Raw genomic sequence first — 27798 nt, forward strand, 5'->3', positions numbered from 1 at the left:
CCAATTGTGACATGAGCCTTGCATACAATAGATCATTTACTCCTGGAATTTGATCCTAATATTATCTTAATATTTGCGATTTCATGTATTTATTGTTATTCAGTGTTGGATGCAGAGCTGATTGTGTTGAACAGTTTACTGGTTGTGATGAGGTTCAGTTGAGCTGTTTATCTCTAGGCTGATGTGCTTAATGCTGATAATACATTTCCCATTCTGAGATGTTTCTGCTCTTTTTATCAGATTATCTGCTTATTTCTAGACAGTTTTGGCTATGAGGGACACAGTGATGACGTATGATAAGGTTAGGTTCAGGTTGTGATATGAGGAATATCTGCTTAATTAGCTGGGTTCTGCATGACCACAGGTAAAAAAGCTGTATGTAAATTTAGGCCAGTTATAACGGAAGTGTTTAGCTACATACAAGTGCCTTAACTTGAGAGTGACATTGTATGAAAAGAGCAAGGCAGCAGACTCTGGTAGGAGACTGGGTCACTGTATTTTGGCCTGTTCACCTGTGGTGGATGAAGTACACAAATCATATACTAGAGTTAAAGTAGAGACGCCCAGGGTAAAATATTCCTCCAGTAAAAGTAGAAGTTCCTCCCTTTAGACCTCCACTTGAGTAAAAGTACTAAAGTATTTCCCTTCAAATGTACTTAAGTATAAAGTAAAAGTACTAAAAGAGTAATTCTGGCTCTGATGTCCTGTTATCATTTTTATAACCAGACTGGCTTCATGAACTCATTTCAGGTGAAAGTCCTCCAGCGTCTCTCTTGGTAAACCAGTCTTTTAATAGAACGTCATTAATTAGTGATGCTGACGTCTATTAAAATGATCAGAAGCACAAAACACTGAAGGTAAACAGTTTCCATCAGGGAGAACCGAGTGGCGAAGTGAGAAATGAGGAACAGAGATCAACAATCAGCTTCACTGAATCTGGATTTGAGTGTTTTTTTTTCCCCCTAACAAACAGTATATTGTCATAATAATTTTCAGGGATTCCCAGAATGTTGATTTTGAGAGAATCAGAAGTTCCCGGACCCCGAGGAACCCTTGTATTTTGCACTTTGGTTGTACATCAAGATGCTGGGGTGGCTTGCGGCAGAGCACAGCAACCTATATTCTATACACAGTGATTAAAAACGCTAATGCTACAGAAAATATATGGGAAACCACAGCTGGAAGGCTGGGAATGACAGAGACTCAGTTGCAGTGACTGTATAAATGCTCCTTTCTAATAGAATGAGCAACAGGCAGAAACAGAGCTTTGAATCCTTCCACTGAAAAATGGAAACGGGTCGTTCTCCATCTGTAGTGGGAATTCAGCTGGATACATTTTCTGGCTGACTCGTTGTTGATCAGGTGACCTTGTGCAAGCATTTAAATCAGTAATAAAAATGACACTTGGACAAAATTTTAATTACCCGGCCATTAAAAGCACAAAACACCAGTGACACATAGGCATTCTGAGCTGCCTGATAAACAGAATTATTAATAAATTAATGAAATATAGAGGGAGAGTGTGACTCGCCTTCTCCTGCCTCGAGATGCTTCCTCTCTGATGAGCCCCAAAGAAGCAGATTAATAGAGCTGAAAATACTGTGTTCAAATGTAAAAAAGAGTCCCGATAACACCAGATTGACCCAAATCTCTGAGACAAAAATACACTTTAAAATAAAAGATTCAATATTTTAAAAATGTAATACAACATTAACTATATAAAAGGTGATCATGAATGTTTCATACAAATTTATACAAAGTGTTAAACCTCTTAAAAATATCGTTTTATATTAAAAGTGGTGAAAGTTGGTTTTATGAGGAGCTGTTTTACAGATGCTGAGCGCCTATGAAACAGGATGAAAAGAGAACAATCAGAGCATCATAAGGGGAAAGGATTATTTAATCTCAGATCAAGGCTGTAAATGTACACAATGACTTTTGGAGCTGTTTCCGATATTTTAAGCCTCTTTTTAAGCCCTAAAACCTTTGCGACAGGGTTTCCCCTCCAAATGAAGACTGACCCACAGTACAGTTGGGATCAGTCATTATACAGCTTCAGCTCCTGTATGAGGTGGTCTGAATAATGGGCCTAAATAATGGCACAGAGACCCCCCCTAACCCCCCCACGCCACTCCACTGGCCCATATATGGGCTTTTAGACACAGGGTTAAAGACACAGGGCTGATGACTGCTTCATGCTGATATCTGAATTAAAATGGCTCAAATTTGGGAAAAATAAAAGCCTTTCCTGTTTGTGCTGCAGATGGACGTGAGTGAGGAGGAGATGATGCCGCTGGTAAGCCACGAACGAGCAGGAAGTCACAAGTCCAGCTGCGACTCGGCCGTGACCGTTCGGCTGTACTACAGCCTGACGACCAATGGTGAGAGCACGCTGTCCATCCCTGCCGGTCACGTGACCGCCGAGAGCATCTGCATCCTCGCAGCCAAAAACAGCGGTAAAGAAAATACCCTTCATTTAAACCAGCCCATTTGTTCCATTGACTTCCATTACAAGTTAAGGAGGTTTTTCCTTCTCTTGTGAAGTTACCGTTTTGGAGATAAAAGGTTTTGTTCCAACAGTGACTGGATCTGTATTTCGTTACTTTTGCCGAGCTACTTTTGTAACCCATATATAAAGATTGTATTTCTTTCCAATGCTAAGGCAGATAGAGTTACACATTCTATAAATGTTTATGCATCAGCAGGTACAGCACCTAGAATGAGGTGCAGGCCAGTTATCTCGGGACATCAGGTCCTGTTTAAAGGGATTTTCACAGTAAATCAGTAAAGATACAGCACACAGGTTTTCTCTTACTCCAAATCTAGTCAGTCAGCGAAGACATTTACAGTTACAGCATTTAGCAGACGCTCTGATCCAGAAATGCTTTGTTTATCTAGAGAGAGTGTTTGCTTGTGTTTGAAAGCCAATGCTGAGCTCAGATACTGCTAGAAACATGTCCATGCAGTACATGTCAATACATGCAGTACAACACATTACAACAAAGACTTAACTCAGTGCGAACGTACGTACTGTATGAAGAGACAGTCTTCAGTCTGCGTTTGAAGACCACAAAAGAATCCAGTGGGAGTTTGTTCCACCACCTGGACTCCAGGACAGGGAACAGTCTCAATGCTTGTCTTCCACACGTCTTGAAGGTTGGCGGGTTGAGCTCGAAAGGCTCAAGGTACAGTAGAATTTTGACCACTGCCGTCAAGGAGGGGCTGGTCTGTTTTTGGCTTTGTAGGCATCAGGATTTTAAATCTGATGCCGCTGTAGGAACCCAGTGAAGGGAGCGCAGGAGCGGAGTGACGTGATGAGTTGCAGGGGCTTGATGGCCTGCATGGGAAGACCAGCCAAGAGCGAACTGCAGTAGTCGAGCCTGGAGGTGACAAGAGACTGAACGAGCACCTGGGTGGCCTCTCAAGTGAGGAAGGGTCAGATCCTCTGGATGTTGTCCAGGAGAAACCTGCATGCCGAGTTCAGTTCGTGATATGAGCTGAGAACGATAACTGGCCATCCAGAATCACACGAGACTTCTTACATCTTCAGACGAAACGATCAGAGAGTTCTCGAGCTTTAGTTGTAAAGTGGTGTTGTGCCACCTTAACAAGGACCTGGATGCAGGTTAAACAAGACAAGCAACGTCTTGGGGATGAATTTACAGAAAAGATTTAGGTGACTATTGACTTCTAGAGATCATTAGCAACACCAGAAGGAAAATTTGGACACCAAATGATCAACCACATCTGATGTAAGTGGAAAACTGTGTGCATTTGATTCTTCACCAATGCATTCCTTTAAAACACTTGAAACTATTTACCAAATGGTGTGGTTTAGATGTTTTATAATTAAATAAAATGATCAATAATCACCCCAGAGAAGCGGAAGATGATGGATGGATGGATGGATGGATGGATGGATGATCAATAATATGCTGTAATTGTATTATAACATACATTTTTGTGTATGTACAATAGTTGATAAGATAAGATAAGATAAGATAAGGCTTTATTGTCATTCACATCACATGTGGTACATGGGGTGGAACAAAATAGTACAGACTATTCCTTCAGGGTTTATTATTGTTGACACAATACAAAATATAGGAGCTTCTTACAGATGTGCAGCTGTTTCAACGATCCTCCTGCATGTTACATCATGATGCGTCATTCTCAGCTTTGGCCTGTTTGATCTCAGAGACGTGAAGCTCACTGATGAGAACCGCACTGAATTATCGTCCAGTCAGACTCATCGCTTTACCACATACAGGAATCAGCAGCCTACACACAGTTGAGCATGTAGTTGTAGTTAGTGGGAACATTTCCAAACCTCTCTGTGCCCTTTTATGCTTGTGTTGTGCACTTTATGATATTTGTCCCTTTAAACAACAATTATTTTATTACAAAATTAATATTGAGTGGTGGTGTCATTTATGATTTGGATTCAAAAATTATTCTGAAACGATATATATATATATATATATATATATATATATATTTCCAAAAGTATGAACTCCCATTCTTAATCCATTGGGATTAATATGATGTCAGCCCACGCTTTGCAGCTATAACAGCTTCAACACATCTGGGAAGGCTTTCCACAAGGATAAGGAGTGTGTTTATAGGAATTGTTGACCACCTGCTGTGACCAGTCAAGGACATCTTTCAGAGACTGCCTCCTGAGCAATCACAAATACCTTCTTACCAGTCAGGAACAGTTCTTGGACCAATCTGGGACAGACTTTTGACCAAACAGGAATGCCCTCTGACTAGTTCCAGACAACTTCTGACCAATCACAGACACCTTCTAACCAATAAGGGACATCTCCCTGATCAATCAAGGACAGCAAATTCAATTTAGTTGTTGTTGCTGTTGTTGTGTTGTTGTTTTGTTCTGTGTTGTATTCTTGTTTTGTTTTGATAACTGTAGTCTGGTTTGTCTGCAGGCATATTACCTGTATTCCATCACCTGTTCGCTCTGGCATCAGAGGATCTTTCGTACTGGTACCCACCGACCCATGTGTTCAAGGCTGAGGAGAGTGTTACTGTAATCTATAGAGTTCGGTCAGTACACGCTTAGAGTCTTCTGTTTCTATACTGTGGCTCAAAAAGTATTGGGACATTCATACTTAGAAATGTATTAAGTTCATTGTGTTTGTAAACAAAATGTCAAACCAGCAGCTGGCTATTATAAACAGGCCATCAAAAACCCCCTCATTTTCTATCTGGCAAGGTTCTTTCCGAAAGCAGCCGGTGAGTTTCACAATACATTCAGTACAGTGTATTTGGTATTCAGCCTTCGTTACTTCATCAAATTATGTTGCCCAACTTTAGCTAACAGCAACTCACATGAACATTTGTGGCTAGAAGAAAAACACTCATTTGAAGATTTTAAGTCATTCCATATGTATACATTATTATCTTCTACCAGACATTATCATATAGCTGAGTATCGGTGTTACAGTGACTCTCTTAGTAGAGTCCTGATATAGAGCAGCTGCCACTGTTTAACATTCCTAACAACTACCTGGAACACTGCTTAGACTACAACTCGTATTCAGAGTCAGTTACATATGTAGAACCTCCAGAAAATGTAAAGCATCCTTGGGTTTGTGAAAGGTGCTATAGAAGTTGAAATAATAATAATAATAATAATTATTATTATTATTATTATTATTATTATTATTATTATCTGACTTGTTGGCCATCGGGTCCAACTATTTAACCATTTAAAATCAGTAATAAAAATGATATTTTGTCATTATTTCACAATATTTTAATTACCCAGCCTTTAAAGCACTTAATGCTAGTGGCACATAGAAGTTTTTTGCTGCCTAATAAACAAAATTATTAATAAATTAAAGAAATATTGTGAGCGAGTGTGACTCGCCTTCTCAGGCCTTGAGATGCTTCCTCTCTGATGAGCCTCGACCCAAATAGGCAGTTTAATAGAGCTGAAAATACAGTGTTCAAAAGTAAAATAGGAGTCCTGATAACACCAATGACTAAGATCTCTGAAACAAATTAATTTTTAATGTAAAATACATATTTTTAAATGTAGTATAACATTAATAATATAAAATCTATCTGGTTTATCCAGAAAACATTTTTCCTCATGTAACTGGTCTGATAGGTTCATTTCTCTGTCAGTTCTTCATGCTGGTAGTAGTTAATCTAACATTTAAGGCCTTCAGTCCAGCTCCTGAAGTCCTAACCAATGGGAGAGCAGCTTAGCTGAATTACCTGAATAACCATTTTGTTTCTAACCAAATCTCAATAGTGAAATAAGAGCCCCCCCCCCCCCCCCCCCCAGTCTTCCATGTGCTTGGGTTTACCTCCCAGTCTTATTCATGTGCTTCTTTGTTTTGATTCCTTCCTGCCCCCTTGTTTTCTTGACTCCACCTCTGATTTGTTCCACCTGTTTTCCACCTGTGTCTTGTGAATCATTGTTATCCCTACTGTATTTAAGCCCTGTGTTTTCCCCTGTGTGTTTGCTGGCCTTTGTTTGGTGTATGGTCTGAATTGTTCTGTTTGGTGTTCGTTCCTCCGGCCTCCGTTATTCGTCCTAGTCTCTGTTTTTGTTTTGTCTGTATTCCCATGTTATCATGTCTGTACCTCAACCTCTCCGTGTTGGCTACCTGGACCGTCTTGACCCTGATTTTGGATTTGCCCATAATAAATCTCGCTTCTCTCAGCATTTGCGTCTGCCTCCTAATCGCTCCACCACACCATGACAAGAATAAACTTCAAAATAACAGATGTTTTTTTTTTTTTAATTCATAGAAATCTTTTTGGCCTCTGAATGTCTAGCAGGCCTAGAAGCTTTTGCCTTTTGTGGCCTTGGTACCTTCTCAGGGCAGGGTCATACGTGTTCCTCATGTTATTTACTGTTCATATGTTCGAAGGTTTACGCGCTTGCATGTGTTTCTGTGCAGGTTTTTTTTCTCCAGCTGGTTTGGTCAGGGGTCCAAAGCGACTTACCGCTACAGCCTGACCACAGGCAGGATCTGCGCTGTGCTGGACTACTGCGTCATCGACTATCTGTTCGCTCAGGTACATCAGACGCAAACAAAAACACAGCGGACGCTTGTGAGTCCTGGACAAAGTTCTGATGTATTCCTATAATCATTCAATCCTGAAAACCCTGAGATCTTCTAGAACATGAACACTGACTTAGCCTTTAGGAGCCACAGCAACAGAAAGTCCATCGTTTTAATACACATCTGTTTCTTTCATCCCAAAACATTTACATTTACATTCATGGCATTTGGCATTTTCAGGGCTAAGATTTGTATATTTGTGTATATATTTTCTGTGTAGTTTCTCACTATGAGGTTGTTGTAAGCATATTATGAAATTATTGAGCTAATTTATAGACACTTTTCCTTGTTGTAAATCTTTTCTAATTGAACGTGTCGGTCCCACGTTGTATTAAGTGTATCTAACAACCGTGTAGTTACACATGAATAACATATGTAACAACACTGTAATTACTGATGATTTAGACAATGTTACCGACTGATTGCAGGATTACAGCCTCTAATTTCAAGTGTATCTTTTATACAGGAACTTTCCTGTAGTGAAGTGTTAAAGTTACACTGTAAAATAAACTACAGTTCTGTGTAGTTGTTATGTAGGTACTGTGTAATAATGCAGTGGTCATAGAGACGCTGCTTTGGGGGAAATGCAACACATTTAATTAATGTTATAACAGTTCCATGTTAATATAAGGGGGCGCCTGCTGTTCTATCACATTACAGACTGGTTTAAAGCTGAAACTGGTTACAGTGTCACAGCACTAGCAACAGAAACACTAGCTAAGTTTTAGGAAAGTTGGCAAATACAATGTAAATAATGTCTTAATGTCAGTGATTATTATTAAAAAAAAAACTGCTCTTCCAGTCTGATTACAAGCTTAATTACCCTTATGTAATTACATGAGAGAGAATAGACTGTTCCAACTATTACAAGTGTATTAAAGATACACTTGTGTAATTACATGAGTCAAAACTGAAGTTGATACTCACATATCATTTCTGCAGTCCATCTGTAACAGTGACTACATCGTTAGTAGTACAGTACAGTGTTGTTGCATATGTTCTATATATGTAACTACGCAGTTATTAGAGACAATATAACGTGGGACTAAAGTATCTTATTCCACTGGCAGATTAAGGTCATTTTGGTTCATTCACCTAATGTCTGAAACAAGTAAAACATTCTGTCAGTGTGTCAGGATTGGACAGAAAATAGGTAAAATAGGTTTATTAGAAAAAAGAAGAATCTAAAGTCAAGATCAACCAATCCAAAGTCAGAGGTCAAATTGAGAAAGCAGTAACTGATAAGCCAGAAAAGGTCAATACAGAAATACCAACAATGCTAAGAGGGCCAGGCTAAAGACAAGGTCGTAAACAAACAAAACAATAGTCACACAGGAAAGGCAAACTAGCAGACCAGCTCCGTAAGACTGAGTAAGGTTCAGTAAGGTCAGTAAGGCTAATGTAAGGCTCAGTAAGCTCAGTAAGGTCAGTAAGGCTCAGTAAGGCTGAGTAAGGCTCAGTAAGGTCAGTAAGGCTGAGTAAGGCTCAGTAAGGTCAGTAAGGCTGAGTAAGGCTGAGTAAGGCTGAGTAAGGCTCAGTAAGGCTGAGTAAGGCTCAGTAAGGTCAGTAAGGCTCAGTAAGGTCAGTAAGGCTGAGTAAGGCTCAGTAAGGCTGAATAAGACTGACTAATGCTCAGTAAGCTCAGTAAGACTGAGTAAGGTTCAGTAAGGTCAGTAAGGCTCAGTAAGCTCAGTAAGACTGAGTAAGGTTCAGTAAGGTCAGTAAGGCTCAGTAAGGTCAGTAAGGCTGAGTAAGGTTCAGTAAGGCTGAATAAGACTGACTAATGCTCAGTAAGCTCAGTAAGACTGAGTAAGGTTCAGTAAGGTCAGTAAGGCTGAGTAAGGCTCAGTAAGGTCAGTAAGGCTCAGTAAGGTCAGTAAGGCTCAGTAAGGCTGAATAAGACTGACTAATGCTCAGTAAGCTCAGTAAGACTGAGTAAGGTTCAGTAAGGCTCAGTAAGGTCAGTAAGGCTCAGTAAGGCTGAATAAGACTGACTAATGCTCAGTAAGCTCAGTAAGACTGAGTAAGGTTCAGTAAGGTCAGTAAGGCTCAGTAAGGTCAGTAAGGCTGAGTAAGGTTCAGTAAGGCTGAATAAGACTGACTAATGCTCAGTAAGCTCAGTAAGACTGAGTAAGGTTCAGTAAGGTCAGTAAGGCTGAGTAAGGCTGAGTAAGGCTCAGTAAGGTCAGTAAGGCTCAGTAAGGTCAGTAAGGCTCAGTAAGGCTGAATAAGACTGACTAATGCTCAGTAAGCTCAGTAAGACTGAGTAAGGTTCAGTAAGGCTCAGTAAGGTCAGTAAGGCTCAGTAAGGCTGAATAAGACTGACTAATGCTCAGTAAGCTCAGTAAGACTGAGTAAGGTTCAGTAAGGTCAGTAAGGCTCAGTAAGCTCAGTAAGACTGAGTAAGGTTCAGTAAGGTCAGTAAGGCTCAGTAAGGTCAGTAAGGCTCAGTAAGGCTGAGTAAGTTTCAGTAAGGTCAGTAAGGCTCAGTAAGGTCAGTAAGGGTGAGTAAGGCTCAGTAAGGTCAGTAAGGCTCAGTAAGGTCAGTAAGGCTGAGTAAGGTTCAGGAAGGCTGAATAAGGCTCAGGAAGGCTTAGTAAAGCTGAGTAAGTCTGTGTGTGTGTGTGTGTGTGTGTATGTGTGTGTGTGTGTGTGTGTATGTGTGTGTGTGTGTGTGTGTGTGTGTGTGTGTGTGTGTGTGTGTGTGTGTGAGAGAGAGAGATAAAACTGATTCTCACACTGTTCTGGTTTTGCAGTCTCGGAGTGACTTCGTGTCGGGGTGTGGTGGTGTGAATCCTCCACTGAGTGCCATGCAGGAGTGTTTGGGAATGGCTGTGCTGGACCTTTGGAGACAGGCCAAAGAGCGGAACCGCAGCCCGAGGGAAGTGTGCAAGACCATCAGGTACTCACCACTAGACCAGGTTCATAGATCTCAGAGTCAGAAACCACATTACCAAGACTATTAGAGGCACTGAGGCGAGTATAGGATGATTTAGGCCCAGTTAGTAACAATACTAATAAACTTCCAGCACTTCTTAGCCGCATTAGCCTCGTAGCTCCAGTGCTAAGACTAAAGGAGCAAACACATCTTGGCTGATTGAATTGGGGAAAACTGGGTATAGAGATGTATATTTTTGTAAAACTGTTCATTTTTCTTGTATTTTATGCAGTTCCTTTATTACATTTCTGTGATTTTATGTACCAAAAACATCATTATTCATTTTTACATGATTAGAATTCAACAGGCTGTTCTTCTTACTGTGCTGTAAGACTAATACGTGTAAATGAGCTCTGTTCTAATTGGCTGTTTCGTATTCAAAAAGCAGTCTGGACTGCTCCAGGCTGAGTGGGAGGGGCTAAAGTGCTGTAGGCTGAATGGGTGGGGCTAAACTCCAGTAGACTGAATAGGTGGGGCTAAAGTGCTGTAGGCTGAAAGGGCAGGGCTAAACTTTTGTAGGTTAAATGGGCAGGGCTAAAGTGCTGTAAAATGAAGGGGCGGGGCTAATGTGCTGTAAGCTGAAGGGGCAGGGCTAAATGGTTCTAGGCTGAATGGGTGGGGCTGAACTGCTGTAGGATGAAAGAATGGGGCTAAACTGCTGTAGGATTAATGGGCGGGGCTAAACTGCTGTATGGTAAATGGGTGGGGCTAAACGGTTCTAGGCTTAATAGTTGGGACTAAATGGCTCCAGGCTAAATGGGCGGGGCAAAATAGTTATATGCAGAATGGGCGGGGCTTAACTGCTGTTTGGGTGTGTTTGCACAAGCATTTGTGTGACATCACAAAAACAATTAATCATGAACAACGGTATTTTGTACATGTTGTGTTTCCGTCTGCACTGGGGAAAGCATACAGCACTGTTTACACACTACATCACAAAGCGATTTTCCTTCATATGGGCCCTTTAACGACAGGGCTGGGGTGGATTTAATCATCATAGCTTCTCTTATATTATGTCACTCCTGTTAGTTGCTGTACCAACAAAAACTGTGCTGGACTAAATCGTCGTCTGTGTTCCAGCTACAAGTCGTGCCTGCCAGAGACGCACCGTGAGGACATCCAGAGGATGAGCCGTCTGGCCCGGTACCAGATCCGTAAGACTCTGAAGCGTTTCCTGCAGAAGCTGGGCCGCTGTTCGGCTGGAGAGCGCAGCCTGAAGCTGAAGTACCTGATGGAGCTGAGCGCCGTGGCACCCAACTACGACTCAGAGTGCTTCACCATGCACAGATCCGGGTGGCTCCAGTGTCCAGAATCGCAGCCCGTCACTGTGGTCAGAGTGTCCGGAGAGGGAGGGATACAGATACAGGATGGACAGGTAACGGTGTCCAAACAATGTCTGTTAAGGAGTGTTGGGGTAGCTCTTATTATTTGCAGTTTGGCTGCAAAAGTCAATGTTTTCTGTTTTTATTCGTTTTACTGCTCTTTAAGCTATTAAGACAGAAGATAATACCTGTGTTTGAGAGATAGCTTGTTATGTTTTTTGACTGGGTTATGGAGGCATTACATTACAGCTCAATTACTCCTTACTTTACAGTACTTTACTTTATAGTGCTGAAAAACGATGAACTGATTAATGATACTGTTAATGAGTGACTGTTGCTGTTCGAGGAGAAACAGTTCAAATACAGCTGAAATAAAATCACAACAGCAGGGGGCACAGCGTAGACCAGTTGAATTCACTCATTAGAAGGACTGTCCAGATACTTTTGGTCATGTGGTGTGTCTGGTGTTTCTCACTTTTGCTTTGCTCTCCTCAGGAATGGCAGATGTTCTGTGATTTCCCCCAGATCACGGACATCAACATAAAGCGACTGGGTCAGGAGCGGCTTCCTGCAGAAGGGCGAGTGGTCACTCTCACTAGACAGGATGACCGCTGCCTGGTCAGTGGAAATAAACCACCACACTTACAGCCAGTGGGCCAACACTGTGATTCCTTACAAATACAGATCTTAGACATCAGGATCACAGTAGACACTGAATAACTGAATTATTCATAATAGATGCTGAATAATTCATAGTAGATACTGAATAATTCATAGTAGGTGCTGAATAATTAATAGTAGATTCTGAATAATTTATAGTAGATACTGAATAATTCATAATAGATGCTGAATATTTCATAGTAGATATTGAATTATTCATAGTAGATACTGAATTATTCATAGTAGATATTGAATATTTCATAGTAGATACTGAATAATTAATAGTAGGTGCTGAATAATTAATAGTAGATTCTGAATAATTTATAGTAGATACTGAATATTTCATAGTAGATACTGAATCATTCATAGTAGATACTGAATAATTCATAATAGATGCTGAATATTTCATAGTAGATATTGAATTATTCATAGTAGATACTGAATTATTCATAGTAGATACTGAATAATTCATAGTAGATACTGAATAATTCATAGTAGGTGCTGAATAATTAATAGTAGATTCTGAATTATTCATAGTAGATACTGAATTATTCATACTAGATACTGAATAATTCATAGTAGATACTGAATATTTCATAGTAGATACTGAATTATTCATAGTAGATATTGAATATTTCATAGTAGATACTGAATAATTAATAGTAGGTGCTGAATAATTAATAGTAGATTCTGAATAATTTATAGTAGATACTGAATATTTCATAGTAGATACTGAATCATTCATAGTAGATACTGAATAATTCATAATAGATGCTGAATATTTCATAGTAGATACTGAATAATTCATAGTAGATACTGAATTATTCATACTAGATACTGAATATTTCATAGTAGATACTGAATTATTCATAGTAGATACTGAATAATTCATAGTAGGTGCTGAATAATTAATAGTAGATACTGAATATTTCATAGTAGATACTGAATAATTCATAGTAGGTGCTGAATAATTAATAGTAGATTCTGAATAATTTATAGTAGATACTGAATATTTCATAGTAGATACTGAATCATTCATAGTAGCTACTGACTAATTCATAATAGATGCTGAATATTTCATAGCAGATGCTGAATAATTTATTAAATTATTAGGTTATTTAATTAAATTAATTAATAAATAATGACATTTATATTGTATAAGTATAAATGAACAACTTTTTAACAGGGATCCTAGTAATGAATTTTTAGAAAAAGTGTGCACTCCTGGGTAAAAAACCTACAAATCCCAAAAGTACAACGTTGTAACTGCTGGTTTTGGCTGGACTTAGTCTAGAGTTGAACCCTGTAGAGATGATATGGTTTCATATCAAACACAAACCAACTCAGCAGTGTTTTTCAGCTGTGTGAAGCCGTCAGTGCTGAGAGGATCAACACTGACTCTTCCTTCTGTAAAAGACTGCATATTCACACAAAACAGGACATTATTATTCGGTTTTAATGCAACTACAGAAATGCTTCATGTTTCAAGTTGTATCATTTTTTAATTATAAGTATCAACTGGACCACTATTTAATAATTGCTTAATAATTGTCGGGTTAATAATTCCACTGGTACCATTTCTAATGCATAATTTGTCATTAGAGACTATTAGAGGTTCATGGAGCTGTTTGTTCAGGCCTGTTCAGAAGCGCTCAGTGAAGGCTCAAAACTTCCTTTTGCACCAAAAAAGCAAACACGTCTTGGCTGATCTAAATTTCCACCAAATCAGATTTTGGTTATCACTTCATCACAAGAATGAGCTGAATGTGTTTCTCCGCCCACAGGAGGTTGAGTTCCAGACTCTGGCGGAGGCGCTGTCCTTCGTGTCGCTAATTGACGGCTATTTCAGACTGACCACCGACTCCAGTCATTATTTTTGCTCTGAAGTGGCTCCACCCAGCCTGCTGCAAGACCTGGAAAGCCACTGCCACGGGCCTATCACGTAAATATTTACCCTCACCCAGAATACCTGTGTCCAGTGATGACTGAAGGAGTTTACTGGAGTGTTGACAGCCGTGCCTTTTTCAAACCAGGTCAGAATTCGCGGTGCACAAGCTCAAAAAGGCGGGAGCCCAAAACGGCATGTATCTTCTACGCCACAGTCCCAAGGAGTTCGATAAGTACTTTCTCATGGTCTGCTTACAGGTACTGCTCACTCCCACACTCTGTACCTACATCACAAAATACACAAGCCAGTGAAATATACTCACATACAAGATCTCAATTACAGATCCAATAATTAGTTCAGCATGATTAATCTCGTCATGTTTACTCAGATTTGACCCTATATATCTACACACACACACACACACACACACACACACACACACACACACACACACACACATATGTGCAAAGGTTTTTGGACACCCCTTCTTATTAGTGAATTCAGCTACATTGAGGTTCACCCACGTCTGACACACCGTTTGCATTAATCTCCATAGTAAAGAAGTGATCATCCAACATCAGTGCTTGACCCCACTAATGCACTTTTGGCTGAATGCAAAGAAACCAGAACAGTAGAAAAAAAACTCTTTTTTTCTTATATTTCCATCCAAATCACTGAATTCAGGTGTTCCAGTCACTTCCATGGCCACAGGTGTATAAAGCCGAGCCCCTAGGCCTGCAGACTGCTTCTACAGACATTAGAGAAAGAATGGGTCGCTCTCAGGAGCTCAGTGAGTTCCAGTGTGGTACCGTGACCGGACGCCACCTGTGCAGCAAGTCCAGTCGTGAAATTTCCTCACTACTAAATATTCCACAGTCCACTGTCAGTGGGATTATAACAAAGTGGAAGTGATTGGGAACGACAGCAACTCAGCCACGAAGTGGTCGGCCACGTAAAATGACAGAGCGGTCAGCGGATGCTGAGGGGCATAGTGCGCAGAGGTCACCGACTTTCTGCAGAGTCAATCACTACAGACCTCCAAACTTCATGTGGCCTTCAGATCAGCTCAAGAACAGCGTAGAGAGCTTCATGGAATGGGTTTCCATGGCCGAGCAGCTGCATCCAAGCCTTACATCACCAAGTGCAATGCAAAGCGTGGAATGCAGTGGTGTAAAGCGCCAGGTATTATGGTGTGGGGCTTGTTCTTCAGGAGTCTCCTTCTTCTTCAGGATGTGGATGAGTGAGTTTGGTGTGGAAGAACTTGACTGGCCTGCACAGAGTCCTGACCTCAACCCCATAGAACACCTTTGGGATGAATTAGAGTGGAGACTGTGAGCCAGACCTTCTCGTCCATCATCAGTGTCTGACCTCACAGATGTGCTTCTGGAAGAACGGTCAGAAATTCCCATAAACACACTCCTAACCCTTGTGGAAAGCCTTCCCAGAAGAGTTGAAGCTGTTATAGCTGCAAAGGGTGGGCCGACACATATTAAACCCTATGGATTAAGAATGGGATCTCACTCAACTTCATAGACGTGTGAAGCTAGATGAGTGAATACTTTCGGAAATATAGAGCGTATAGATATCTTTTCTTTGTTGTTTCCTTATTAATGTCGCACAATTCACTGTTTATCCATGGTGATGTGGTACCACAACTACCCAACTCCCTTTTCCCAAAGTTCCATTAAAAGATGCACTATATAGTTATTAAATTAGTGGTAATAAAATATAGTAGTAAATTCACAGCACTAGCAGTTACACAATTAATCACACAGTAATATAAAAGATTACATTTAGATTCAGTTACATACAAAAAACATGCGCTGTCCATCTGTTTCTCTGATACTCTGTTACCCTGTTCTTCAGTGGTCAGGACCCTCATGGACCCTCACAGAGCAGGTACTATTTGGGTGGTGGGTCATTCTCAGCACTGCAGTAACACTGACGTGGTGGTGGTGTGTTAGTGTGTGTGGTGCTGGTCTGAGTGGATCAGACACAGCAGTGCTGCTGGAGTTTTTAAACACCTCAGTGTCTCTGCTGGACTTAGAACAGTCCACCAAATAGTACCTGCTCTGTGAGGGTCCATGGGGGTCCTGACCACTGAAGAACAGGGTAACAGAGTATCAGAGAAACAGATGGACTACAGTCTGTAACTGTAGAACTACAGAGTGCAGCTATACAGTAAGTGGAGCTGATAAACTGGACAATGAGCATAGAAACAAGGAGGTGGTGTTTATGTTATGCCTGACCGGCGTAAACTCTGATTCTAGTCTGATTCTAATGCATTCTAAAGCTGTCTCTACGGAAAGCTCCTTTCAGTGAGCTATGATTCAGGAGTGAGCCAGATAACATTACAGCATGATTTTGTGAGTGACCACAGGATCTGTGACCTCATTCTGCTTTAACTCAGTTTCACACAGAGGTTTGGTTTCTGTGTCCGTGCTCAGACGCAGCTGGGCGTGGACTATAAGGACTGTCTGATAGAGAAGAATGAGAAGTTCCACCTGGCAGGGATCCACAGCTCCTTCTGCTCTCTGAAAGAACTGACCGAGTTCTACCAGAACAACACGCTGCTGCTGTCCGACATCCCCGTCACTCTGGGCAGGTGCTGTCCACCCCAGGCCAAAGGTACTGGACATCTATTGGCTCTTATACACACACTTCACCAAGCAAATCTGTTTGTGTTTCTTAACGTAACCCTGTGGTCACTGCAGAGCTCTCCAACCTGGTCATCATTCGGAACAGCAGCGTGTCCGAAAGCCCCAGCTCTCCTCCTCAGAGACACCGACCGAGTCACATCCAGTTCCACATGATCAAACATGAGGACTTGATCTGGGTGAGAACAGCGTTTACAAACACCTGAACACCACATCACACACAGAGCCAGTCGAAGCGCCCTTGACTGACCCTGACCCTGACTGACCCTGACCCTGACTGACCCTGACCCTCACGGCCTGCTAAAGCTTTGTGTCTCTTGAAAACACCAGATGTAAACACGTTGACAAATCCAGCTCCATTTGAAGCTCATTAAGTTGACTTTATTTAAAATACGACCTTTGAAATAAACTGCAAAAAAGCTTACGTGCTAATTAAAATCATTTTAAACTGAGTCATCATATCTTCATATATAATCTCAAATAATTCTGAGGCAATTGCAGGAATATTATAACATTATTTATAGTTTGTTTACTTCCAGATACATTTTTAAATCATTTTAAGTCAGTATATCTAATATTACAGAGTTTAACTTATTTCTAGATCATTTTTACTATTTTTAAGTAATTTTATCAAGTGAAATTATCTCAGTATGCTGGCATTTATTCTTTATTGTTTAAGAATATTTCAAAATAAATAAATAAATAAATAATAATAATAATAAAATAATTTGCCAATTTACTGGAATAATTTTAAAATGTGTAAAATGTAAAAAATGCCTAGAAATAAGTTTTAAAGTGAATGTTATAATAAGCTCCTCAGTCTCAATATGAGAAATAGTAGATATTTTGACTAGATTCAAGATATTTTTACTTACCAAAGCAGCATTTTTGTCCAATGTATTAACTAAATTAAACTGAAGCAACTAGCCAAGCACGCAAAATAATCCAATATCAAGTGAAATGATCTTAAATGTAGTCATTATATCTAATATTTCCCATTTTGAGATGGTTGTGCTCTTATTATAAGACTGTTTGTCTGGTTTTAGGTCATTTGATTAAGTAAATTATCTCACTATGCCAGCAGATAATGTTGCTGATTTCAAGCTCATTTCTTACAACAAGCACAATAATCTGCCAACAGTGAGATCATTTAATAAAAATCGGCTGGCGCTTTCATCCAGAGCGAGTTACAATATGATCAGTTTAAGCAGGAAGGTGAAGGTGGTGTTAGGAGTCTTGCCCAAGGACTCTTATTGGTATAGTGTAGGGTGGTTACCCAGGTGGGGCACTGAACCCCAGTCTACAGTGTAGAAGGCAGAGGTGTTACCCACTACACTAACCAACCAAGTAAAAAATATCTAGAAATAAGGTAAATAATCTCAAATATTACACTTACTAAAATCTCACCATGAGAATTATTAGATTTCTTGACTATATTTAAGATGATTTTACTTGACAAGACAGCATTTTTTGTAGTGTAGGTGATCTTTGTCTTTAATTCACTTTTTCTCAACACAACTTGAAAATTAATAAAATAATACAAATACAATTTTACATGAACATTTTTCGAAACAGTAGTTTTAAGTAGTAAAAATATGGAGAAATAAATGAAATAATCTGGTAATGCACTTTCAACATGAGGCATATCTGATATTTTGCCTGTATTTGAGATTTTTTCACTTGCCAAGACGCCGTGTTTTGCAGTGTAGGTGATGCTTATCGTTAATCACAACTAAAATATAAACACAGTCTTTTTTATTTTAACCTCAGGATGTTTCTGCGTTATACACTCATTTGGAGCTTTCTGGACGGCAACAATGCCCTGCTGTGCTTGTGGTTCTCTTCTTTAATGTGATGCTATGACCTTGTTTTGCGAGAGGGTCGGTTATCTAACGTCCTGCTCCGCTCGCTGCAGAAGGAGAGTCTGGGTCAGGGCTCCTTCACTCACGTATACAGAGGCTTTAAAACACACCGGCGGGACGGAGAAACCCACACCACTGAGGTTCTGCTGAAGGTTCTGGATGCAGAGCACAAAAACAGCTGGGAGGTTTGTAACCCGTCTCATTTCTAATGTCTCACAGCATGTCCTGAAAGATGTAACAGACAGTGTCACACATCTGAGCTGCTGTGTATCAGCGTTACAGTGACCCTCGCAGTAGAGGGTCCCGCACAGAGCTGCCGCCACTGTTTCACATTCCTAACAACTACCTGGAACACTGCTTAGACTACGTCTGGCAACCAAGACGTTCTGTGTCCACTCACTGTCCACTCTATTAGACACTCCTACCTCGTCGGTCCACCTTGTAGGTGTAAAGTCAGAGATGACAGCTCATCTGCTGCTGCACAGTTTGTGTTGGTCATCCTCTAGTCCATCATCAGTGGTCACAGGACGGTGCCCACAGGACGCTGCCCACAGGACGCTGTTGGCTGGATGTTTTTGGTTGGTGGACTATTCTCAGTCCAGCAGTGACACTGAGGTGTTTAAAAACTCCAGCAGCTCTGCTGTGTCTGATCCACTCAGACCAGCGCAACATACACTAACACGTCACCCATGGAGGTCCTGACCACTGAAGAACAGGGTAACAAAGTATCAGATGGACTACAGTCTGTAGCTGTAGAGCTACTGAGTGAGACTGTACGGTCAGTGGAGCTGATAAAGTGGACAGTGAGTGTAGAAATGGGCGTATTTACTATATGAATGGATGGATGAATGAACACTAATCATAATTAAAACAAACTGAGTTCCTCCAAACTAGCATTAATACATTTTCCCACTGTCTGTATTTCAGTCTTTCTTCGAAGCAGCCAGCCTCATGAGCCAGATTTCCCACAAGCACCTGCTGCTGGTGTATGGGGTCAGCGTCCACAAGTCCAAAAGTACGTTTCACACTTACGTGTTCCAGGTTTCAGCTCTAATGTTCTGATATTTTGTGTGTTTTTGTTCTACAGAGCCCTGATTCCATCCCTCACAGCACGCCTTTCATTCTGGTCTATGCTGGTTTATGCTGATCTGTGTTGGTTTATGCTGGTTTATGATGGCCTATGCTGGTTTATGTTGGTCTCTGCTTGCTTATGCTGGTCTGTGTTGGTCTATGCTGGTCTATGCTGTTTTATGCTGCTGGTCTATGCTGGTTTATGCTGCTGGTCTGTGCTGGTTTATGCTGCTGGTCTATGCTGGTTTATGCTGCTGGTCTGTGCTGGTTTATGCTGCTGGTCTGTGCTGGTTTATGCTGCTGGTCTATGCTGGTTTATGCTGCTGGTCTATGTTCCCCTCTAAAACATTTTTACTCTTTATCTTAGCAGAAGAAAACATTTTAAAATTAGTCAAAGTGTCTGCTATTTCTAATCATGAGGTTGTATGATGGTCTATGCTGGTCTATGCTGGTTTATGCTGGTTTATACTGCTGGTCTATGCTGATCTAGGCTGGTTTATGCTGCTGGTCTGTGCTGGTTTATGCTGCTGGTCTATGCTGGTTTATGCTGCTGGTCTGTGCTGGTTTATGCTGCTGGTCTGTGCTGGTTTATGCTGCTGGTCTATGCTGGTCTGTGTTCCCCACTAAAACATTTTTGCATCTTAGCAGAAAAAACATTTTAAAATTAGTCAAAGTGTCTGCTATTTCTAATCATGATGTTGTATGATGGTCTATGCTGGTCTATGCTGGTTTATGCTGGTCTACACTGGTTTATGATGGTCTATGATGTTCTATGCTGGTCTACGCTGGTTTATGATGGTCTTTGCTGGTTTTTGCTGCTGGTCTATGCTGATCTATGCTGGTTTATGGTGCTGGTCTGTGCTGGTTTATGCTGGTCTATGCTGGTTTATGCTGGTCTATGCTGTCTTATGCTGGTTTATGATGGCCTATGCTAGTTTATGCTGTTTTATGCTGGTCTAAGCTGGTCTATGCTGGTCTATGTTGGTTTATGCTGCTGGTCTGTGCTGGTTTATGCTACTGGTCTATGCTGGTTTATGCTGCTGGTCTATGCTGGTCTATGTTCCCCAATAAAACATTTTTGCATCTTAGCAGAAAAAACATTTTAAAATTAGTCAAAGTGTCTGCTATTTCTAATCATGAGGTTGTATGATGGTCTATGCTGGCCTATGCTGGTTTATGCTGGTCTATGATCGAACTGTAAGTCGCTCTGGATAAGAGCGTCTGCCAAATGCCATAAATGTAAATGTAAATGTCTATGCTGGTCTACACTGGTTTAAGATGGTCTATGCTGGTCTATGCTGGTTTATGCTGGTCTATGCTGGTTTATGATGGTCTATGCTGGTTTATGCTGGTCTATGCTGGCTTATGCTGGTTTATGATGGCCTATGCTAGTTTATGCTGTTTTATGCTGGTCTAAGCTGGTCTATGCTGGTCTATGTTGGTTTATTCTGCTGGTCTGTGCTGGTTTATGCTACTGGTCTATGCTGGTTTATGCTGCTGGTCTATGCTGGTCTATGTTCCCCACTAAAACATTTTTGCATCTTAGCAGAAAAAACATTTTAAAATTAGTCAAAGTGTCTGCTATTTCTAATCATGAGGTTGTATGATGGTCTATGCTGGTCTATGCTGGTTTATGCTGGTCTATGATCGAACTGTAAGTCGCTCTGGATAAGAGCATCTGCCAAATGCCATAAATGTAAATGTAAATGTAAATGTCTATGCTGGTCTACATTGGTTTATGATGGTCTATGCTGGTCTATGCTGGTTTATGCTGGTCTACGCTGGTTTATGATGGTCTATGCTGGTTTATGCTGCTGGTCTATGCTGATCTATGCTGGTTTATGCTGGTCTTTATGCTGATTTACATTTGGTTTACAAAACATTTTAAAATTAGTCAAAGCGTCTGATATTTTTAATCATGAGACTGTATGATGGTCTATGCTGGTCTATGCTGCTAGTCTATGCTGGTCTATGCTGGTTTATGCTGGTTTATGACAGCCTATGCTTGCTTATGCTGGTCTGTGCTGGTCTATGCTGGTTTATGCTGCTGGTCTATGCTGATCTATGCTGGTTTATGCTGCTGGTCTGTGCTGGTCTATGCTAGTTTATGCTGCTGGTCTATGCTGGTCTATGTTAGTTTATGCTGGTCTATGCTGGTTTATGTTGGTCTATGCTTGCTTATGCTGGTCTGTGCTGATCTATGCTGGTTTATGCTGCTGGTCTATGCTGATCTATGCTGGTTTATGCTGCTGGTCTATGCTGATCTATGCTGGTTTATGCTGCTGGTCTATGCTGGTCTATGCTAGTTTATGCTGCTGGTCTATGCTGATCTATGCTGGTTTATGCTGCTGGTCTATGCTGGATTATGCTGCTGGTCTATGCTGGTTTATGCTGCTGGTCTATGCTGGTTTATGTTGGTCTATGCTTGCTTATGCTGGTCTGTGCTGGTCTATGCTGATCTATGCTGGTTTATGCTGCTGGTCTATGCTGGTTTATGCTGCTGGTCTGTGTTCGTTTATGCTGCTGGTCTATGCTGGTTTATGCTGCTGGTCTGTGCTGGTTTATGCTGCTGGTCTGTGCTGGTTTATGCTGCTGGTCTATGCTGGTTTATGCTGCTGGTCTGTGCTGGTCTATGCTGGTCTATGCTGGTTTATGCTGCTGGTCTATGCTGGTTTATGCTGCTGGTCTGTGCTGGTTTATGCTGCGGGTCTATGCTGGTTTATGCTGCTGGTCTATGCTGGTTTATGCTACTGGTCTGTGCTGGTCTATGCTGGTCTATGCTGGTTTATGCTGCTGGTCTATGCTGGTTTATGCTGCTGGTCTGTGCTGGTTTATGCTGCGGGTCTATGCTGGTTTATGCAGCTGGTCTGTGATGGTTTATGCTGCTGGTCTATGCTGGTTTATGCTGCTGGTCTGTGCTGTTCTATGCTGGTCTATGCTGGTTTATGCTGCTGGTTTATGCTGCTGGTCTATGCTGATCTATGCTGGTTTATGCTGCTGGTCTGTGCTGTTCTATGCTGGTCTATGCTGGTTTATGATGCTGGTTTATGCTGCTGGTCTATGCTGATCTATGCTGGTTTATGCTGCTGGTCTGTGCTGGTTTATGCTGCTGGTCTATGCTGGTTTATGCTGCTGGTCTGTGCTGGTTTATGCTGCTGGTCTATGCTGGTTTATGCAGCTGGTCTGTGATGGTCTATGCTAGTTTATGCTGCTGGTCTATGCTGGTCTATGTTAGTTTATGCTGGTCTATGCTGGTTTATGTTGGTCTATGCTTGCTTATGCTGGTCTGTGCTGATCTATGCTGGTTTATGCTGCTGGTCTATGCTGATCTATGCTGGTTTATGCTGCTGGTCTATGCTGATCTATGCTGGTTTATGCTGCTGGTCTATGCTGATCTATGCTGGTTTATGCTGCTGGTCTATGCTGGTCTATGCTAGTTTATGCTGCTGGTCTATGCTGATCTATGCTGGTTTATGCTGCTGGTCTATGCTGGATTATGCTGCTGGTCTATGCTGGTTTATGCTGCTGGTCTATGCTGGTTTATGTTGGTCTATGCTTGCTTATGCTGGTCTGTGCTGGTCTATGCTGATCTATGCTGGTTTATGCTGCTGGTCTATGCTGGTTTATGCTGCTGGTCTGTGTTCGTTTATGCTGCTGGTCTATGCTGGTTTATGCTGCTGGTCTGTGCTGGTTTATGCTGCTGGTCTGTGCTGGTTTATGCTGCTGGTCTATGCTGGTTTATGCTGCTGGTCTGTGCTGGTCTATGCTGGTCTATGCTGGTTTATGCTGCTGGTCTATGCTGGTTTATGCTGCTGGTCTGTGCTGGTTTATGCTGCGGGTCTATGCTGGTTTATGCTGCTGGTCTATGCTGGTTTATGCTACTGGTCTGTGCTGGTCTATGCTGGTCTATGCTGGTTTATGCTGCTGGTCTATGCTGGTTTATGCTGCTGGTCTGTGCTGGTTTATGCTGCGGGTCTATGCTGGTTTATGCAGCTGGTCTGTGATGGTTTATGCTGCTGGTCTATGCTGGTTTATGCTGCTGGTCTGTGCTGTTCTATGCTGGTCTATGCTGGTTTATGCTGCTGGTTTATGCTGCTGGTCTATGCTGATCTATGCTGGTTTATGCTGCTGGTCTGTGCTGTTCTATGCTGGTCTATGCTGGTTTATGCTGCTGGTTTATGCTGCTGGTCTATGCTGATCTATGCTGGTTTATGCTGCTGGTCTGTGCTGGTTTATGCTGCTGGTCTATGCTGGTTTATGCTGCTGGTCTGTGCTGGTTTATGCTGCTGGTCTATGCTGGTTTATGCAGCTGGTCTGTGATGGTTTATGCTGCTGGTCTATGCTGGTTTATGCTGCTGGTCTATGCTGGATTATGCTGCTGGTCTATGATGGTTTATGCTGCTGGTCTGTGCTGGTCTATGCTGGTCTATGCTGGTTTATGCTGCTGGTCTATGCTGATCTATGCTGGTTTATGCTGCTGGTCTGTGCTGGTTTATGCTGCTGGTCTATGCTGGTTTATGCTGCTGGTCTGTGCTGGTTTATGCTGCTGGTCTGTGCTGGTTTATGCTGCTGGTCTGTGCTGGTTTATGCTGCTGGTCTGTGCTGCTCTATGCTGGTCTATGCTGGTTTATGCTGCTGGTTTATGCTGCTGGTTTATGCTGGTTTATGCTGCTGGTCTATGCTGGTTTATGCTGCTGGTTTATGCTGGTTTATGCTGCTGGTCTATGCTGGTTTATGCTGCTGGTCTGTGCTGGTTTATGCTGCGGGTCTATGCTGGTTTATGCTGCTGGTCTATGCTGGTTTATGCTGCTGGTCTGTGCTGGTTTATGCTGGTCTATGCTGGTTTATGCTGCTGGTTTATGCTGCTGGTCTATGCTGGTTTATGCTGCTGATCTATGCTGGTTTATGCTGCTGGTCTGTGCTGGTTTATGCTGCTGATCTATGCTGGTTTATGCTGCTGGTCTGTGCTGGTTTATGCTGCTGGTCTATGCTGGTTTATGCTGCTGGTCTATGCTGGTTTATGCTGCTGATCTATGCTGGTTTATGCTGCTGGTCTGTGCTGGTTTATGCTGCTGGTCTATGCTGGTTTATGCTGCTGGTCTGTGCTGGTTTATGCTGCTGGTCTATGCTGGTTTATGCTGCTGGTCTATGCTGGATTATGCTGCTGGTCTATGCTGGTTTATGCTGCTGGTCTGTGCTGGTCTATGCTGGTCTATGCTGGTTTATGCTGCTGGTCTATGCTGATCTATGCTGGTTTATGCTGCTGGTCTGTGCTGGTTTATGCTGCTGGTCTATGCTGGTTTATGCTGCTGGTCTGTGCTGGTTTATGCTGCTGGTCTGTGCTGGTTTATGCTGCTGGTCTGTGCTGTTTTATGCTGCTGGTCTATGCTGGTTTATGCTGCTGGTCTGTGCTGGTTTATGCTGCTGGTCTGTGCTGGTTTATGCTGCTGGTCTGTGCTGGTTTATGCTGCTGGTCTGTGCTGGTTTATGCTGCCTTATGCTTAGTAAATGTGTCTGATATTTCTAATCATGAGGTTGTAGAAAGAATATTATAAGATTACTGAAGTTATTTCTAGACATTTTTACTCGTTTTAACCATTTTATCTGAAAATGTTTTTTTTCCATTCTTACATCAGTTACTTGTTTTGAGAAGTGATGCAGAAAATTTTGCTTATTTCAAGAAATGATGATTGAAAGAATAAAAACTCAATTATCTCTATTATTACAATCAGTCAAGTTAAATGATCTTAAATCTATTTGATATATCAAATATTTCTCATGCTGAGATTGTTGTAAGCTTGCTGTACAATATTTAGCTGATTTCTAGACATTTGAACTTGTTTTAATTGATTTTCTTAAATCAAATTATGAGAAATATTAGACATTTTGACTAGATTTAAGATTATTGTACTTGAAAAGATATCATTTTTTGAGATGTACTATAATGAAGCTTTTGTATTTAGACTCTTTATGGTTAGTGAGTTAGTCCGCAATCTTCTGGTCCAGCCTTGGTCATGCTCGGTCATATCTGCCCATGAATGTCCAGCATGGCTACAGCTGAAGTGGCCCTTCATGCGCTGGAGGGGCGTTAAGTCAGTGAGAGCTCTCTGGATGAACCCACTTGAGCACTGAGAGGTTTGGAGTGGTGCTGATGCTGCAGGTCTCCTGACCTGTGGATGGTTTGAGCTCATCTGACCCCTGTGACCTGTTTTGATCCCTGCAGACATCATGGTGCAGGAGTTTGTGAAGCATGGAGCTCTGGACCTCTACCTGAAGAGATCGTCCGTGTCGCTCAGCTGGAAACTGGACGTGGCCAAGCAGCTGGCCTGCACGCTCAACTTCCTGGTGAGACGAAGGCGTTCATTAATTAACACGGCAACAAACAACATATTAGCAAGAAAGTAGTAAACATATCTGATATTTCTCATAATGAGGCTGTTGTAAGCATATTATTAGATTACTGAAATGATTTGTAGACAAATTGACCTGTTTTAAGTCATTTTATGTGGCGAAAGTGCTTCATTCCATTGGCAGGTCATTGTTTAAAATGAATAAAATGATCTGCTCATGGAATTAAACCCTTTCATTAGATAAAAAGGTCTCAACATGAGCTTCTAACAACAGCCAAATCTGTCAAATCACCACTGAAATCTGCTTCTCCTACCCAATGATCCCTTAGCGAGGAAAAACATCATAAGTGATACTTTTTTAATCCCACAAACGGGCAAATTCCACCACATACACACTAGCAAATACACACACACACACACACTAGGGGGGCAGTGGGAACACTTGCCCAGAGCGGTGGGCAGCCCTATCCACGGCGCCCGGGGAGCAGTTGGGGGTTAGGTGTCTTGCTCAAGGACACCTCAGTCATTGACTGTCAGCTCTGGGGATCGAACCGGCGACCTTCCAGTCACAGTTCCCTAACCTCCAGCCCACGACTGCCCCCAAACATTTCTAACATATCTAACATTTCTCATTATAAGATTATTATATAAGATTATGTGAATTATTTCTAGACATGTTTACTTGTTTGAAGTCATTTTAATCTAAATAAAGTGTCCTTTGCCACCATTTCTGGATCATTTTACACATTTTAGGAAATAATGTTTGAAATGAATAAAATAATCCACCCACACTCACGTTTTTAACGATCCAGTTCACTGCAAACAGCGATCTCTTATCAAGGAAAAGGTCTTAAATCAAGCCAGTATATCTAATATTTCTCTGTGAGATTGTTGTCAGAATATCATACGATTATGATCGTCACATATTTCTACACATTTTTACTTGTTTTCAGTGTTTTTTCCATAAGCAGATGGTTTTACTCATTACAGTGTTCAGGACAGGCTTAGACTCATTAAACAAAGCGAGGAAGCAAGGTGGCCACTTTGGGCTTTCACTTTCACTGTGCGTTCAGTGAACAAGATAAAACAATTAAACCATCAATCGCAATCATTTATAAGACAATTAATCGTCAGCTATCGTGACAGCCCTAAAAATGTGAAGTGAAATGATCTTAAATCTAGTCAATGTATCTAATATTTCCCATTTTGAGATGTTTCTGCTCTTATTATAAGATTATCTGCTTAATTCTAGACATTTTTACTCATTTTAGGTCATTTTATTAAGTAAATTATTTCACTATACTGGCAGATATTGCTGCTGGTTTCAAACGCAATAATCTGCCAACACAGTGAGATCATTTTACTCACTGAAATTACTGAAAACAGGTAAAAAATGTCTAGAAATAAGGTAAATAGTCTTAAATTAAGTTGACTATATTTATTGACTATATTTATGTTCATTTTACTTGATAAAGAGACGATTTTCTGCAGTGCTGTATGTGGTAATGGAAGCTGAGGCTCAGCTGGAGTGACTTGTATCTGTGTACTTCGTGCAGGAGGAGAAGAACATTGTGCACGGAAACATCTGCGCTAAGAACCTGCTGCTGGTCAGAGAAGGGGATCCAAACTCGGACAACTTGCCCTTCATTAAGCTCAGTGACCCGGGCATCAGCGTGGCCATGCTGGGCAGAGAGGGTAAACACAAAAACTAGTCTGTTTATAAAGCAAGTACACGCCTTACATTCATACAGCATTTCACATTCCTAGTTATATTTTCCAGTCACACAGCTAAATATTATTTGTGGACAGTGAATTCTCTGGATCTGTCCATCTCTTCTAAAACTCTCCTTTAAAGGCTCTTCATAAAACACGATCCTCATAAGTTAGATATCTAAACGCTCCGTTATCTTCATCACTACTTTCCAAACCTGCTGCAGCAGCTTCAGCAGC

The 27798-nt window shown here is 41.3% G+C and overlaps 1 protein-coding gene across 2 annotated transcripts in view; it reads left to right on the forward strand.

Annotated features, from left to right (window-relative positions):
- The window catches only part of jak3 (Janus kinase 3 (a protein tyrosine kinase, leukocyte)), a 43899-nt gene that overhangs the window by 5429 nt on the left and 10672 nt on the right, over positions 1 to 27798 (forward strand). For both annotated transcript variants that reach the window (XM_017682293.2, XM_017682292.2), the window contains 14 exons: positions 2264 to 2456; positions 4947 to 5064; positions 6936 to 7053; positions 9857 to 10002; positions 11119 to 11413; positions 11856 to 11978; positions 13805 to 13962; positions 14054 to 14165; positions 16356 to 16536; positions 16623 to 16744; positions 18481 to 18612; positions 19355 to 19442; positions 25722 to 25843; positions 27405 to 27543. In XM_017682293.2, the coding sequence (XP_017537782.1) occupies positions 2264 to 2456; positions 4947 to 5064; positions 6936 to 7053; positions 9857 to 10002; positions 11119 to 11413; positions 11856 to 11978; positions 13805 to 13962; positions 14054 to 14165; positions 16356 to 16536; positions 16623 to 16744; positions 18481 to 18612; positions 19355 to 19442; positions 25722 to 25843; positions 27405 to 27543 (2047 nt within the window). The remainder of the gene's footprint in view (positions 1 to 2263; positions 2457 to 4946; positions 5065 to 6935; positions 7054 to 9856; positions 10003 to 11118; positions 11414 to 11855; positions 11979 to 13804; positions 13963 to 14053; positions 14166 to 16355; positions 16537 to 16622; positions 16745 to 18480; positions 18613 to 19354; positions 19443 to 25721; positions 25844 to 27404; positions 27544 to 27798) is intronic.

Source organism: Pygocentrus nattereri, chromosome 28 (genome assembly GCF_015220715.1).
Source record: "Pygocentrus nattereri isolate fPygNat1 chromosome 28, fPygNat1.pri, whole genome shotgun sequence".
In the NCBI taxonomy this organism is placed as follows: domain Eukaryota; kingdom Metazoa; phylum Chordata; class Actinopteri; order Characiformes; family Serrasalmidae; genus Pygocentrus; species Pygocentrus nattereri.